Here is a 13965-nt window from a genome sequence, read left to right as displayed (position 1 = left end):
GAAACACAAAAGCTAAGGAGTAAGCCAACATGGTATGGTGCTAGAGGCTGGAGAGAAAGAAACCCAAAAAGAAAAACCTGGATTTGGCATCCTTTGTTTACCTTCCTGCATTATTTCTTTGGGTCGAATCAATCCAAGGCAGAAACTCACTTATCAAAGGATACCACCGTGATGTAAGCATAGTGTTTATCCCATAGCTAGAATGAGCATGTTGTCGTTTGTTCGAATTCGTCTTTGAATCCCGAGTCGTCTTTCAGTCAAACTAACAATGTGCTTACTATGAGCAAGGTGTAATGGTAAATCTGAAGTGTCCCAGGCCGAATCTGGGCACCTTTCGATGACAATACATTCATTGAAGTGCTTGCAAGGTAGAAAATAGGACTTCTCGTAGGTATTAGACATTATTGGTAAGATATATGGACATGTACTTGAATAGAACCCGAACCGGGCATATTTTTTGACACCAACGAGTACATTATCGCATCATAGAGTCTGTCAAAGAAGATGTAGAAGTTCTGTACGCACTCGAGGCCCACGTAGCGAACTCCGCCATCCAGAGCCAACAGAAAACAATCGGTATCAGGGCAATCAACACCCACCACAACTCCACGGTCAGCCGTCGCCTCAGCCAGCGTTGACATCTAGCACCAATTCTTCGTCGATGAGAGCATACAGAAGTGCCGTAGACTAGGCAGCCGAGCCCCGGCCTTGACTCACACTCCATGTGTTCACGCCGCCTCTGCATAAGAAGCCTATACAAAGAGTCAGACAGCAGGTACAGGGGCATGATAGGGCAAGCATCAAGTAGCAGAGCGGAACGTTGGGATAACCTACGGAACACTGCCTCTACAAAAGCGGAGATCGCTGCCGAGGTCACATCGTTTATCATTGGGACACTCGAGGTGAAGCATGCGGCGCTCCATGAGCCACTCCACCTTGAGCCGTACGCCCGTGTCGACTAGGTAATAGAAGTAGCTACTGGTGTGTTTCAGCGAGAGGGCGTCGGGGTAGATGAGTTGCTTGGAGATGAGAAGGTGGATTTCTGCGGGTAGATCTGTGAAGCCGGCGAGCTGAGTGCGGCCAAACGCCTCCTTATCGGCTGACCGGAGTGACCCTTCTGCCGTCGGCGCCGGAGTGGGTCGCTTGCCGGCGCGGACGGCATCCATTGTCGCGGGATTGCGATAAGCTAGCTGCGGGTTCGACGTTGGGAGATGCAGATGCAGGTCTAGTGACCGGTATTTCTCGTTGTATTTGTTTCGCGCGACTTTTACGTTCAAAAACTAGGAAGAATGAGCGTCAAAAAACCGCTTATTAGGAAGGAGGATCAGAAGGCGACCTATATAGGAACAGAAATCCTGCTGCCTTCGAATGAGTGTTTATGGGGACTTTGAGGCGTGGCATGTTCCTAGCGTGTCAGACACGAAGTTTCAGTCCGGCCGTCACCAGGAATACGTTGCACTGTCAGCCAGGCAGATGCCGACCGTGGCTGGTTTCAGGAACCGCTTTGCCGAATCCAGGGCGTTGAACGTGGCTGATTTCAATACTGTAGCATTCCCCAGGCTGCCGCGGTGCGCCTCGTTGCGCCTCGTTTGATTTCAAACAAGTTAGCCTTCTTGCTGCTTTAATGCTACAAGTCGTCCGAACTAACAGTTTAACCCTGTAAGAGTGCCATTTTACGTTAAGGTTCGCTTGTGAATGGTTTTTAGATGCTGCTTTTGAGAGATCATGTTCCGACCGAAAACATGGGCGGCTCATGCTATCCATGTTGACTGGCCTCGAATACAAGAGACATAGAATTAAATGTGCTTAACGGCTTGATTCACATGCATGCATGCGTGGTCCGTGAAGCTGGGTTGCGAAAGTACATGTACACACCTCTTTGATGCCGTGGAGCTTCCTGCGGTGAAGCCTTGGGGGCTCCGTTTGGGATCTCACACTGCATTTCCACCAACTCATTTTCCTGTCAACTTACAGAGAAGGTCTTCGCTTCACTTGCCTATGCTTGGAAGTGATTGATTTGCAACTTCAGATGTGACCCACGCTAATGCAAGTACCTGATGACTCTTCCCTGCTAGATCTGATGCCGATGCAATGCTCTTGCCTCCCACATGGCGGCCTATAAAGCCCCCAAAGCTACAAAACACTGCTTTGGCTTCCGGGTCAATGTTTCGATGTCATCGTAGTTGGACAGGTTCTCATCGCAAGCCCGAAAATCAAACGACCACACCAGCAGAGTAACTAAAAGCCTGAGCTCCAAATACGCCAACTTGCGACCGAAGCAGCCTCGAAGACCGAGACCAAAAGGTAAAGTCGGCCCAGCCAACGCGTCGAAGACGAGCTCGCCGTTGTCGCTCTTTGTGAGCCAGCGCTCAGGGCGGAACTCGTCCATGCCCTCTTGGCCCCAAGCCCGCAAGCCGCGCTCCTCTGCTGCTGTCCGAGACGAAGAACTCCGCAATTTCTCATCGACTTCGAAACTTGGTTCTGTGAAACTGGGGCCCTTGTTGGGAATGAAGACCGTGGTGCCTTTGGGAATGTGGCGTCCCAGGACGATGGTGTCTTCTTTGCACTGCCTCTCTTGGCCAATAGCGGTGTGCGCGAGTCGGAGCATTTCTTCGATAACGGCCTCAAGGTATGGAATGCTAGCTCTTGTGATCTCTTCGTGCGATGGGAGGCGTTTATCTTCGACGGCGTTTAAGTGAGCTGCGCGAAGGCTCTTGCGAAGTTGTTGCTGACAAGCAGGGTTGTCGCTGAGGAACTTCACCCCCCAGCAAAGGGTTGTACTTGTGGTATCGTGCCCCGCTACGACGAATCCAAGCAACTTCATCAAGAAAATTGTCAGCTAAAAGCGGCAAAGAGCGTACTTGAAGAAGAGATACTCACCTCGTCATTCATTGCATCAGACCAATACACTGGCTCGCGGTTCTCTTTACCCGCAAAGATGGTTTCCCTGTGGATAATCAGATCCACTGCAGACTTGACATAGCTGTCGCTACTGTTCTGAGCCTGACCCTCGTATCTCCCAACAGCTTTCTGGACCTGCTCTCTGAAGAATTCTTTTCTCAATGTCCTCATGCTTCTGACACTGGGCTTGAGGCCGATAAACCACCATGCTATGTTAGGAAATCCAGTTGCGGCAACTCCAGTGATATTATCGGCTGTCTTGATCGCCGCCTCCAGAGTAGGATGAATGGGTGCAACGGGGAACTCGGTAGCCTTTGCGTTCAGTGCGTTCTTTCCGCTACCTTCTCGAAGCATTTCGATCTGTGGGATCAGTGCTCGATGTTCGACACTGGTACCAAATCCAAAATCAAAGACGGCGTCGAGTGCCGTGTAGAAGATGTCATGTTCAGCACTGAAAGGCTTCCCAGCGGCAGCCGCCGTCTTCATCTTCCACAACTCCAAAAGATTTGTCGCGCTCTTGTAGATATTCGGGGCCGCGACTTTGTTGAGGAAACTCGGGGTCATCAGGTCTTGGAGCAAGCGCCGGTGGGCCTTCCATTCCGGGCCCGTCTTCAGATTGATGTGGAAGCTGGGGGCCTCGCCGCTCAGGATGCTGATAGTGAAGTCGGAACGGTCAAACTCCTTGCGACGCATGAGTATATCCTGCCCCTCGCGGAAGTCGGCGATGAAGACCGTCGGCTTGTGGAAGGGCTCGAGGAAGAACTGAGACACGGGGCTGTCATGTCGGCGCGCTTGTTCAATCATCCATCTGAAGGGGTTTTGGGGAGATTCTTTCTGGAGTCTGGGAATGTCTCCGAGAAGGGACTTGACAGCCTCTTTATTGTATGGGATTCCGGCAATCGGCTTAGGAAGAAGGTAGTTGTAAAGAGCATAAAGCAAGCCGACTAATAGTGTGGAGACAGCCGTAGCTATAACGCTAAAGGACGGAATCTGTTCTTCGGTCGAACTTATTGTAGTAAAATTTGACATTTTCCAAGATGCGATGAAGACCAGACCAAGGTTAGCCTGAAAAGCTCAAAAGCATATTCATTGGAAGTTTCGGCAGTTTGGCGGCTTTATACCAACAAGGGCGATCAGCATATGAGACCGCGTCCGCGGAGTGCCGACACATTGGGGTCCACGGATGACATGGCGGAGCTCTGGGCCGCGGAAACCGCACCTCTGAAGCCGAGAACATGACGTTGTTTGCGGATACCCTACGTCCACTACCCGACAATGATACTTCAGATGTATGGAAAGGATAGGAGATTATGTATACCTTGGATTTACCTGGAATTGGATAGGTCCAGCCCCTTGAATGCCTCCTCCGACTCCCCGCTCCCGTCTCCACGGTCCGGCAGGTGGGTTGTGGGATTCTTCCGCGCTTAGACTCCCCGATCAGGAAACGCCTCTTTTGGAGAAGCAACGCGGACGCGGACTGATGATCGCGTCCGACGGTCCATATCCGGCGGCAGTGCGGCCCAAATTTCATCGAAGTATCAGCCGTAGCTCCGTTGGGAAGAGACGTTCCGTCTTGTATGCGGTTGCTCATGAGCTTCAGTTGAGCACCGTTACGATGGTCTTCGGTAGACATGATGGACCAAGCTTATTGTCACACCTCCAGAGACCATGACGATTTGTGTACTTTGCTTGGCATGTATGTGAAATAAATGTCACCGGCAGTTCCTCACAGCCTTGGTCAAAAGGTAATATAAATAAGAGGCATCCACCAGAAGAGGTTTTCTGTTTATCTTGCTACAACCTCATGGGCATACGTCTCAATAGACATTGCTTTCTTATTCAAAAGTCCATACGGAGTCCATGTTTTCCATTAACATGTCTCTCAACAATAAAACCATCGCAATCACTGGAGCGGCTAGTGGAATAGGCCGAGCTACTGCTGTTTACCTGGCCAGCAGAGGAGCATCATTGGCGATATCTGACGTCCAGACAGAAGCCCTGAAAGCCATTGCCGAAGAGCTGAAGACTTCCAATTCAGGCATTCGTGTTGAAGCCACCGTGGTCGATGTCAGCAAGCCCGAGCAGGTTCGAGACTGGATCCAAAACACTAAGAAGACCTTTGGGCGCCTAGATGGCGCTGCCAACATTGCCGGAACTGCCGCGTCAAGCCAGGTCCCTCTGGAGGCCCAGTCTGACCAAGAATGGGAGTTCTTACTCGGTATCAACCTTTCGGGAACGATGTTCTGCCTGAGAGAAGAGCTGAAGCACATCGGTGATGGAGGTTCCATTGTCAATGCCTCGAGTGTCCTCGGCCTGAGAAGCTTTCCTGGCCACGGCGGCTCGGCTTACGTTACCAGCAAACACGCCGTCCTGGGACTTACAAGGAATGCGGCAAGAGAGTACGGTAATCGACAAGTGCGGGTCAATTGTATCAATCCGTGAGTTAAGTTCTGAAGGTCCGATGTGAGTATAGACTAATTGTGCCGATACAGGGGCGGCATTGACACGCCGATGATGCAGCCAAAGCCAGGTGGAGCGGATCCCATGGGGGGCATGCTACCACCGATTCCTCGCACGGGGAAGCCCGAGGAAGTTGCTGCTTTGGTTGGGTTCTTGCTCGGTGATGAATCTACCTACGTTACGGGAACTTCTATTGTCATCGATGGGGGTCTTACCTGCTAAATATTTCGTTCATACCATGTGTACCTGAATCAGTAGAGAGAGCTCTAGTCATAGTACAATAGGGTATAATGCCAAAAACAGGCATTCTGTAAGTGTTGTCTGAAATGAGTATTCCCTTGCTAGAAGCGATAAATTTGAGAAGGAAAAAAGATCACAATGCGTACTTTAACTACTCAAGTATCGGATCAACTACTAAACATCGTGGATCAAAACTTAGTTTTCTCCCGTTCCCATACTTCGCTAGGATGCATTATCCTGGATCATGGGCTGTAGAGGATCCAATCGTCCACCTCGACACTCAGCCTCTCTCATTTTGCCCTCAGCTCGAGCCATATCCTGTGAACCCAGTAACTTCACCCATTTTGGGAAATATGAGCCCAAGCCTGTCACGCGGCCATGACCAGGCGGACTAGCCATTCCCAACCTCGCGAGTCTGTCTCTGTCCCAAATTGCGAACCCCATTTTCCTGTAAGGCTCAAAACCCGCATATTTCATCGGCGAGTGCGCATTCCTCCCCATGCTGTCCACAATCCATAGACTGTCTGCCGGTAATACCAACGCAGACCTACGACTGTCGGGAGTTGCGGGCATTCCTCGGGCCGAAGGCGAGATGTCTTCGATAGGGCTTTCGGATGGCGGCATCCGATCCACGAGTGCGGTAACACTATGTGTCTTGGAGGTAGAAAGAGTCTGGAGGTAGTCTATTGCTGTCATTACCTCATGATAAGCGGCCTTGAAGTTGGTGCTAGTGCTGTCGTAAAAGGACTTGATATCAAGAACCTCCGTTTTCAAGTCCTTCCCCTCTCCTTTCGTTCCGAGGAGCTGGGACCTTCGCGCTGCCAAGTTCATTTCGAGTACAACTTGAACTCGCCAGAATGCTCGAATCATACGCTGTTCTTCGCACCATGACAGCTTGTCTGTCGCTGAAAGGTCTGGGACGTCCAAACGGCCTTCTGTCTTCGCAGCCACCAGACTGTCTTGATAGTGGCTGATGCACAGTCGGCTCAGAGAGTGTAAGCGACTAGCTGTAGCGAGTATCGACCGCATGACGGTCAAATCAGGACCCTTGGTTGGATCCATGGTCGGGAGAATGTAATCTGAATCCGAGCTCTGGCCGAGGACGATGCCGGCTTCGCGATCACTGATCCTGGCAGCAAGTGTGAGATGGGGCGTGTTCTGATACGCGCCTGCGCGTATTGAGATGACACATCGTATCACTTTCTGTGTCTGTGACGGAATGTAATTCTCTGTTACGGCGGGCCAGAAGATATCGTCACTATAGTGGTTGAAAACCCGGCTTAGGATAGGCGAGGAGATAAGGAGGTTCCAGAGACAGTGGACATCGTCGATTTGGGTTAGTATGTGAAGGAGAACCTCGGTCGGGAGGCCCTCGAATTTGATGTCTTCTTTCGAATCCATTATTCTGCAGTGATCAGTTGTGTATGTGAAGGTGCATTGATTGTGATGCTTCCGTGCTGTTAGATAATCGTTGCCCCGGATCGGAGCTAACACTTCTGACGGTTGACCCCGCATTCACACAGTTGGCGGCGACACACTTCGGATTCCGACCATGCCCCTACGTGAGGTAGGGTTCACCGTGCTGCTGTCGATCCCCGTCGGATCTTGACGTCAATCATTTAAACCACGTTGAAACTCAATCGATGACAGACTAGTCATCCCTGCCAAATCCCGATATCGGGACGACTGGTGCTGATAATAGCAATGCGAACCATACCCAACTGTCTTCAACCTACGATTAATCATTGGAGGCATTATTATACAAGATAGTGAGAAGCAAGAGTTCATAACTAATTATCTGCGCGCATTGCATTGACGCGGGTCGGCACTGCCGTCCCTCGACTTTCTGGTGTGTCAATATCTTCACAAGCTCGACTGGACATTGACAAGGCAGCAGAGAGGGTTTTGGAGATTCAATATGATCTGAGTTGCTGTCCGCCGGATCCCAAGGCAGGATTTCTGACCATGTTCCCCTTGAAGAGGCTAACAACGACATTTGTGAACCTCGAGGTTTTGGCCTAGCAAGAAACCCAAGTATGAAGTACCCAAAGCTTGTTGCCTTGACAAATTCCGTGAGTTGCTGGTGAGTTGAACAAAGACTAGGCTTGCAGGAATATCTACCACGATCGCTCACTTTATGGCCGTCTATTATGCTCATTTACAACGTTTGGTCAATTTCCGTCTTTAGTGTCCGAATGTCTAATGCAATGCCGGTGACTGATGCAAGCCCTCGCCTCAACGATCTCTGTTTCCTAAAACTACTTTAATCACTTAAGTATATTGACGCCTCTGACTGTTAAAGCCCTGCGCTATGAACGTATTGACTGACATGGGTATTTTCTCACGCCAATTTTCTATGCGTTCCTCCTATGCGTTCCTAGTCTGTCGCAACACGTCAAGATACTTTTGGACTTATCCATCATCAGTCACTGTATTTGCTAGAAGCGTGAGTCTGTCTTGTTGAGATAGTGTGTTCTACATGCGACAATGCCGTTCAATGCACATATCCCAAGATCAAGCCCTGCGAAATATCCGCAGACCCGTGAGTTTTCCGAGATGAATTCTGAAACAACATAAGGTGGTTGGAAATACGGGAAAGGGATGTCGTCAATGACAGCGGAGGATCGAGCCATCATATTTTAGCATCAAACGGCAGTCAAGTAGCTGTAGTAACATTTCTCCCTACCTGAATTCCGACTGTCAAACAGCATGTTATCTGAGAGAGTCAATTCATAAAGTCGTATTCATCTATTCCAAAGATTAGGTACTACGCGGTTCCTGGCGGCCGCTGTGGCGTGAAATGCTTGGGTGACAATAAATACGAGATAACTCGGGATATTCGGACTTTTCGGATTTTTGTGATGTGGCGCAGAATTTCTGTTGTTAATCATTCGTGATGATGAACGTCCAAGCCTCGTGCGTTTCTCCATTCCACGTGATCAAAGTCGTACAATAAGTCCGAGTACGTCGGACTCGGGTGATATACGAGGTGTGCGAGAAGTCCGAAGATCCTAAGCTTAGTATTGCATCTCCCACCGGCACAGTCAGAAGGAAGTACTAAAACTCTTGAGGGACTGCGTCTTTTCAATTTCGAATCACGGTACTAAAGCTCATTCTCTTCTATCAGCTCATTCTTTTGCGGTTTTGAGAGGCTTGTTGTTGTACTTTTTGGTGTAGGTAGCTTGGCCAGCACACGATCATCAACTCGAAGCAACCCGCTACAGCCTACACTTTCATTGGCCTCCCCGAAATAGTAAAGCTCTGAGGGTGGGGCTGACATGGACGGAATCAACTCGACGACGGGCGCCGGGGGAGCAGAAGCAGCTGCTGGAGCAGCGTTTGACTTCCGACTTTACCGCTACACGCCATCCCTTCCGGCCGCCATAGCCAGTGCTGCAGTGTTTGCGGTTCTGACCATCTTTCACTTCTGCCGGCTGTATCGAGCCCGAGCCTTCTACTTTACTGCCTTTGCTCTTGGCGGTGTTTGTGAGTGTGGCCACGTTTTAAACCTGCCCCTTACTCGGGCCCCCGAGGCGGCTTGTTCCATTGGCGGCTTTGGAAAACTACCCTGCCCTCTATCGGGAATGAAGATACTGACTTTGACTGGATAGTTCAGACGATAGGATACTGTGGACGAATATGGTCACACTTTGATACCATGGCCATCGGCGGCTTCGTCATGCAGGCCATCCTAATTCTTGTTGCCCCGGCTTTGTACGCAGCTTCGATCTACATGATTCTGGGCCGCCTGATTCGAACCCTCCGAGCCGACCACCTTTCTCTATTGCCCGTGCCATGGGTCACCAAGATCTTCGTCACTGGAGACATTGTCTCGTTCACAATGCAGGCTGGAGGAGGTGGAATCCAAGCAGCAGGGACTTTGGAGCTCTACGACATTGGTGAGAAGATCATCATAGTCGGTCTTCTAGTTCAGATCGTTGTCTTTGGGTTCTTTATCGTTACGACTATCCTATTCCATCGCCGAATCATTCGAAAGCCTACGACAGTTGCCATCGAAGGGATCATACCCTGGCGAAGATACCTCTGGGTTCTATACAGCACCAGTCTTATCATCCTCGTACGAAGCATCTTCCGAGTCATTGAATACCTCCAAGGTAACCGCGGGTACCTTATCTCGCACGAAATATTTCTCTACATTTTCGATACGATTCTCATGATTGCAGTCATGGCAACCTTTCTGGTTTGGTATGTTGATGACTTGGAACACAAGGCATCAAGAAAGGACAGAGACACTTTAGGGTCCAGCGATAGTGCCTGCATGTTGGAAGAGATTTCTGGGAGGCTCACCAACCAGAAATAGGGGGCAAATAATGGGAACATCAGTCTTCCGTCGGTTGGGAAAAGTGTCGCTAGACTGTGTCAAGTGCGAAAGAGAAGCGTTGCATCTAAGGTTAGGCTCAACGCAGATAGGTTGCCTGCGGTACCAAAGAGCAATAGATTGGGCATTAGAGGAGTATTTTTTCATAGACAAAGTTCATTGGTTTCCATTGCCGAATCTCTGATCCATGATCTATGCTCCTGGTCTAGCATACTATACGTTTCTGCATAGAGATTGTTTGCCCAGCCATCCAGCCACCAGCGACTGCGCAAGCGCTTGAGAAGCATGCAAAAATACAAGAATATGACCAGCGCCTTTTGTCTATTCTCTCTCAACAATGGAAGGAAGTCATCTGCAACCATGGCAATCCAGACGAAGACATCAGTAATGTCTTGAGGCTCTACAGAATCGTAGAAAGCGCCATAAGACTTGTAGAGCTCATTGATGGCCCTGTTGTATATCTCCAGAAGCCCGTTGTCTGGCTCTGATGCGTTGATATTGGCTTCCAGGTCTCCAAGATGCGTGTGGTGATATGGACCTTCACGATATTGGAAGTGTGCAGTAATCCGCGTGATAATCGGTGAAATTATGAGATTATCGTTTGGATCCCCCACAAGATACCGGGTCCCGCAGAATAGGACTATCCAGTCGGGAGATTGACCTGCACTGGCTAGCGGCGATTCGTGTAGATATTGCGAATTGGCTAGAACTGCCAGTGGAGAAAAGAATCAGCGTACTATTCCAGTATCGAAACTGCGAACGAGAATTCCTACCAATGTAAATAGTCAAGACTGAGAAGATAAACAAGTGTGCTTTATTCTCGTCTTGAACGTGCTCCATCAAGCCGACAGCTGTTCTTGAGGATATCTCGTGATGCAGCATCGACTTTTCCAATAACTGGTCTTTCCTATCGGGGTTCAGATACGCGAGATGCAGTGCTGCGAGCGAGAGAATGCTCCTCATGACATAGTCGGTTTCCAGCCCGAGTCTGACGACATTCAGCCGCCAGAATTCCCCGAGCAGCGGGTTGTCCGATAGAGTCTGCGCGGTGAAGTTGCAGTAATGATGCAGGAGTTCAAGGTCGAGAAAGTTCAACTCGCCCGCATGCTGAGAGAGGGCCAGCATCGGGTCGAGTGATGGCGAGGCTAGAAACCCGCAAGCCACGCCATGTTTGAGGCAGTTCTTGCAGGCTGGTCGCTGCTCATCACACTAGAAGAGTCTCGCAAGTCATTTTCCAGTTCCTGAAGATTTGAGAAGAAGTTGAGGTATTCATCCCACCGGCCCGACTCCCGAGAATGAGACATGGCATAAGCATGGCGGCTTCTAGACCAGGTCCTCTGATCTTGCCACTACCACACATTGTCACGCGTGCGATCCAGCCGGGCACAACCGTAGTAACTGACTTGCTTACCTTGATCTTTCTCGCTTTACAAGTCTTACAGCCTGTCCGAGTCTTTGGATGCGCCCGTCGTGACGGGTTTGGTTGCATGTTCGTACTCGGTGCTGTCCGAGGACAGTCACGCGACGGATCGAATCGGTGAATAACGATTCGTTAAGTAGGTATTACACCACGACGTTTCCGCCATGACAACAGATTCGACAAGACGAATCGCTCTGGATCAAAGTCCAGCGATAGATTGATTACGCTCTGGTGCAACTTTAGGAAGATACGGCTGTTGATTAATAGAGGGGACGCATAACCTGCACCCAACCCGCGGACGCCTTCGTACTCTAGTCGTACTCGCACTTTCTCGGGTGGTGTAAGGGGCTAGCCTAGACGGACAAGTTCCATTGGAAAGCTCGGCGCCACATTCAAGCGTCACCTTGTCTTGGATCGACTGCTGATATTCCGCTGAGTCAGGCAGACTAGTAAACAAGGAGCAGCAAAAACTCCTATTCCTGGTTGGATAATCTTGTGTTTGTCGGCGCAATTCCGATGTAAGTTACCACCAACGGTCCACCACACTACCAGCCGTGCCAGCCTAGCCCCCACGGAAAATAGAATATCAGAAAAATCGGGTTGTGCACGATGAGCGAGCACAGCGGAGAGCTCGTCTAGCAGGGCCTCCGACTCTGAAACCCAGCATCTGTACCGCGACCAACCAGATCGCCGCCTAAGTAACCGGCTGCGCGTAGAGCTTTTGCCTGAGCGCCCTGAGCCCGGCTCGTGTATCCGATCACACCATCTCGTGTCCGCCAACCTAGCAAACCACAAGTCATCTCTTATTCGCGAACCTCAAAAATACCCGGTGAGAATCGTAGTTCCTCAGGACTAGACTAAGTTCGTGGTCTGATGATGTATAAAGCTTGGCACTTGCTTATCCTTTGGGCATGACTGCTGCCAATGAGTGTGTGTACTTCGCGACTGGGGGTTTCAAGTCAAAATCCTCATTGCTTGTCAGATAATATGCTTCCCTGTCAAAAGATGCCGTCAAACTTCTGTCTGCCGTGTCGTGACCAGTGACCTGGCTATGCCTCTCGTGAGGGGGCAGGTTTTCGCGACCTCGGTAACTATACGACAGTACAGGGGCGTCTGATAGGTCGCTACAATTCTAATTTTTCTACATTTTGGCGTGATTCCACGAGTCATGGGCGTGTACATGGTTTAACAGACCATGCTGTCCTAGTCTGGAGCGATGAAACCATTAGTATGGACGATGTCTGATTTGGTGCTTTGATGCGGACTCTGCCGGCTGTAGCTAACTAAGCGGTCGGAGTGCGGGCCGCTTGTAAGATGTGCCAGCCTGACAAGCCAGTCGGGTCTGATCTTTAGATCTATGGTCTATCCCCTAAGTCCCCAGACCCCTACCAACCTCTGTCGGCAGGCAGTATCAGCAGGATTTTGCAGTTTTGCAGCTCAGATATTGAAGCCTGATGGCCCGGACTTCCCCGGACTTCCGGGTCAGTTGTCCGGAAATACGGCAATAGCGGCATCTTTAAGCGGGTTTCCGAACGTCAGAATAGACTTCACGCAACGTCCTTGGGTAATCCTAGTACGTGTCAAATGTCAAAGGTCGAACGAGACCTTATGCCCGTGACCCTCATGATACCAGTGTCAGAGTAGCCTGACTTTGAAACTTTTCTTTCATGATGTCCGCAACTTCGTCCGCGACAATAACCACATAGAGTGTACCTTGAGTGAAATCTATAACGTAACTTAATATGTGTGAGGCGCTGTTGCCTGTTTCATTGGAGAGCTGGGATCAAAAGTCCGGACTAACGTATCGTTATGGAGGCATAGAAAGCCCACCCACCCCGCTCGTGAATTTGCTAGGCCCGCGAAAATGGAACCCTAGTGGGGGCATCTTAGGTTGGCCCCTCACACATTCGCTACATAGCATTCAGCCTCGAGGGACGCTGTTGAAGATAGTAGCGGACATAGCTCAGTTGGGAGAGCGTCAGACTGAAGTGGGATTCGTTCCTGCAAACTTCATTCAATTCATCTGAAGGTCGTGTGTTCAATCCACACTGGCCGCATCTTCTATTTTTGTACATGAAAGTGAAGTGCTCGTGCCCTTCCTCCAACTACTTCACCTTTCCATTTAAATTGAGTGAGAACTGGCCGCAAATGTCCAATAGCCACGTTTAGGTGGCGCAGATAATTAGAGTAACGTCTGAACATGGGCTGGCCAGATGGTGAAGTTCATGCTTGTCAGCGACATTGTGCGCATAACGCGCACGAAGAGTAGACAGACTGATCGATCATTCTTCCTAGTACGAAGGGGCGAGCAGTCAGCCCACTTTTCGTCCCCTCCTCCATCGTCTAGGTTGTAAGAATATGTCATGAAACCTGCTCGGCATCGTGGCTCTGCTTCTACAAACTCCTAGGCAGGGACCTAGTTTCAGACAAGATGTAAAGTTGCCTGCCGAGAAGGAAGATGGACAATCCACGCACACCACGCCAGTCAAAAAGCTAAATCATGACTAAATTGGGATCACACAAGCCTCGACGTCGTGGAATTATCGATTTCTTGGGACGCACTAAATCAATCAAGCCTACGGTGATATATTACCCCGCAAGTTCA

The 13965-nt window shown here is 50.0% G+C and overlaps 6 protein-coding genes and 1 non-coding gene across 7 annotated transcripts; 3 read left to right on the top strand and 4 right to left on the bottom strand.

Moving 5' to 3' along the window:
• Nucleotides 1–364: 364 nt before the first annotated feature.
• Nucleotides 365–1518, bottom strand: BDP55DRAFT_668044 (F-box domain-containing protein). Its single transcript, XM_060575208.1, has 2 exons — nucleotides 835–1518; nucleotides 365–752 (listed from the first exon to the last, which is right to left on the bottom strand). Exons 1-2 carry the CDS (start codon nucleotides 1164–1166, stop codon nucleotides 476–478), a joined length of 609 nt encoding a protein of 202 aa, XP_060428177.1. The 5' UTR covers nucleotides 1167–1518; the 3' UTR covers nucleotides 365–475.
• Nucleotides 1519–1851: 333 nt separating this feature from the next.
• On the bottom strand, nucleotides 1852–4534 carry BDP55DRAFT_705093 (cytochrome P450; the record flags this gene model as incomplete). The annotated part of the gene is made up of 3 exons (XM_060578024.1): nucleotides 1852–2818; nucleotides 2881–3845; nucleotides 4231–4534. 3 exons carry the CDS (start codon nucleotides 4532–4534, stop codon nucleotides 2117–2119), a joined length of 1971 nt encoding a protein of 656 aa, XP_060428176.1. The 3' UTR covers nucleotides 1852–2116.
• Nucleotides 4535–4677: 143 nt separating this feature from the next.
• BDP55DRAFT_189074 (3-oxoacyl-reductase) lies at nucleotides 4678–5703 on the top strand. The gene is made up of 2 exons (XM_060565866.1): nucleotides 4678–5339; nucleotides 5394–5703. Exons 1-2 carry the CDS (start codon nucleotides 4762–4764, stop codon nucleotides 5581–5583), a joined length of 768 nt encoding a protein of 255 aa, XP_060428175.1. The 5' UTR covers nucleotides 4678–4761; the 3' UTR covers nucleotides 5584–5703.
• A 101-nt stretch (nucleotides 5704–5804) lies between these two features.
• Nucleotides 5805–7024, bottom strand: BDP55DRAFT_668040 (uncharacterized protein). Its single transcript, XM_060575207.1, has one exon. The coding sequence runs from the start codon at nucleotides 7000–7002 to the stop codon at nucleotides 5824–5826; it is 1179 nt and encodes a 392-aa protein (XP_060428174.1). The 5' UTR covers nucleotides 7003–7024; the 3' UTR covers nucleotides 5805–5823.
• Nucleotides 7025–8651: 1627 nt separating this feature from the next.
• Nucleotides 8652–10110, top strand: BDP55DRAFT_668038 (RTA1 like protein-domain-containing protein). The gene is made up of 2 exons (XM_060575206.1): nucleotides 8652–9087; nucleotides 9213–10110. The coding sequence occupies exons 1-2, from the start codon at nucleotides 8880–8882 to the stop codon at nucleotides 9920–9922; spliced, it is 918 nt and encodes a 305-aa protein (XP_060428173.1). The 5' UTR covers nucleotides 8652–8879; the 3' UTR covers nucleotides 9923–10110.
• On the bottom strand, nucleotides 10003–11706 carry BDP55DRAFT_189061 (C6 zinc finger protein). Its single transcript, XM_060565865.1, has 3 exons — nucleotides 11352–11706; nucleotides 10714–11149; nucleotides 10003–10649 (listed from the first exon to the last, which is right to left on the bottom strand). Exons 1-3 carry the CDS (start codon nucleotides 11427–11429, stop codon nucleotides 10084–10086), a joined length of 1080 nt encoding a protein of 359 aa, XP_060428172.1. The 5' UTR covers nucleotides 11430–11706; the 3' UTR covers nucleotides 10003–10083.
• Nucleotides 11707–13312: 1606 nt separating this feature from the next.
• On the top strand, nucleotides 13313–13417 carry BDP55DRAFT_t210. Its single transcript has one exon. It is a non-coding gene; the product is annotated as a tRNA-Phe (tRNA).
• The last annotated feature ends 548 nt before the right edge of the window (nucleotides 13418–13965 follow it).

This window comes from Colletotrichum godetiae, assembly GCF_030913485.1.
Source record: "Colletotrichum godetiae strain CBS 193.32 chromosome Unknown BDP55scaffold_27, whole genome shotgun sequence".
Taxonomy (NCBI): Eukaryota; Fungi; Ascomycota; class Sordariomycetes; order Glomerellales; family Glomerellaceae; genus Colletotrichum; species Colletotrichum godetiae.
Note: the sequence above shows the minus strand (reverse complement) of the source record. Positions and strands in the feature narration are given on the sequence as shown.

Excerpts from the sequence above, each read along its gene's own strand:
- BDP55DRAFT_668044 (XM_060575208.1), bottom strand. The coding sequence starts at position 1,166 with ATGGATGCCGTCCGCGCCGGCAAGCGACCCACTCCGGCGCCGACGGCA. Across the intron at positions 753-834 it reads TTTTGTAGAGGCAGTGTTCC|GCTTCTTATGCAGAGGCGGC; the intron begins GTAGGTTATCCC and ends CTCTTTGTATAG.
- BDP55DRAFT_189074 (XM_060565866.1), top strand. The coding sequence starts at position 4,762 with ATGTTTTCCATTAACATGTCTCTCAACAATAAAACCATCGCAATCACT. Across the intron at positions 5,340-5,393 it reads CGGGTCAATTGTATCAATCC|GGGCGGCATTGACACGCCGA; the intron begins GTGAGTTAAGTT and ends GTGCCGATACAG.
- BDP55DRAFT_668040 (XM_060575207.1), bottom strand. The coding sequence starts at position 7,002 with ATGGATTCGAAAGAAGACATCAAATTCGAGGGCCTCCCGACCGAGGTT.
- BDP55DRAFT_668038 (XM_060575206.1), top strand. The coding sequence starts at position 8,880 with ATGGACGGAATCAACTCGACGACGGGCGCCGGGGGAGCAGAAGCAGCT. Across the intron at positions 9,088-9,212 it reads CTTTGCTCTTGGCGGTGTTT|TTCAGACGATAGGATACTGT; the intron begins GTGAGTGTGGCC and ends TTGACTGGATAG.
- BDP55DRAFT_189061 (XM_060565865.1), bottom strand. The coding sequence starts at position 11,429 with ATGCAACCAAACCCGTCACGACGGGCGCATCCAAAGACTCGGACAGGC. Across the intron at positions 11,150-11,351 it reads GTAAAGCGAGAAAGATCAAG|TGTGATGAGCAGCGACCAGC; the intron begins GTAAGCAAGTCA and ends AGACTCTTCTAG. Across the intron at positions 10,650-10,713 it reads AGTCTTGACTATTTACATTG|TTCTAGCCAATTCGCAATAT; the intron begins GTAGGAATTCTC and ends CTCCACTGGCAG.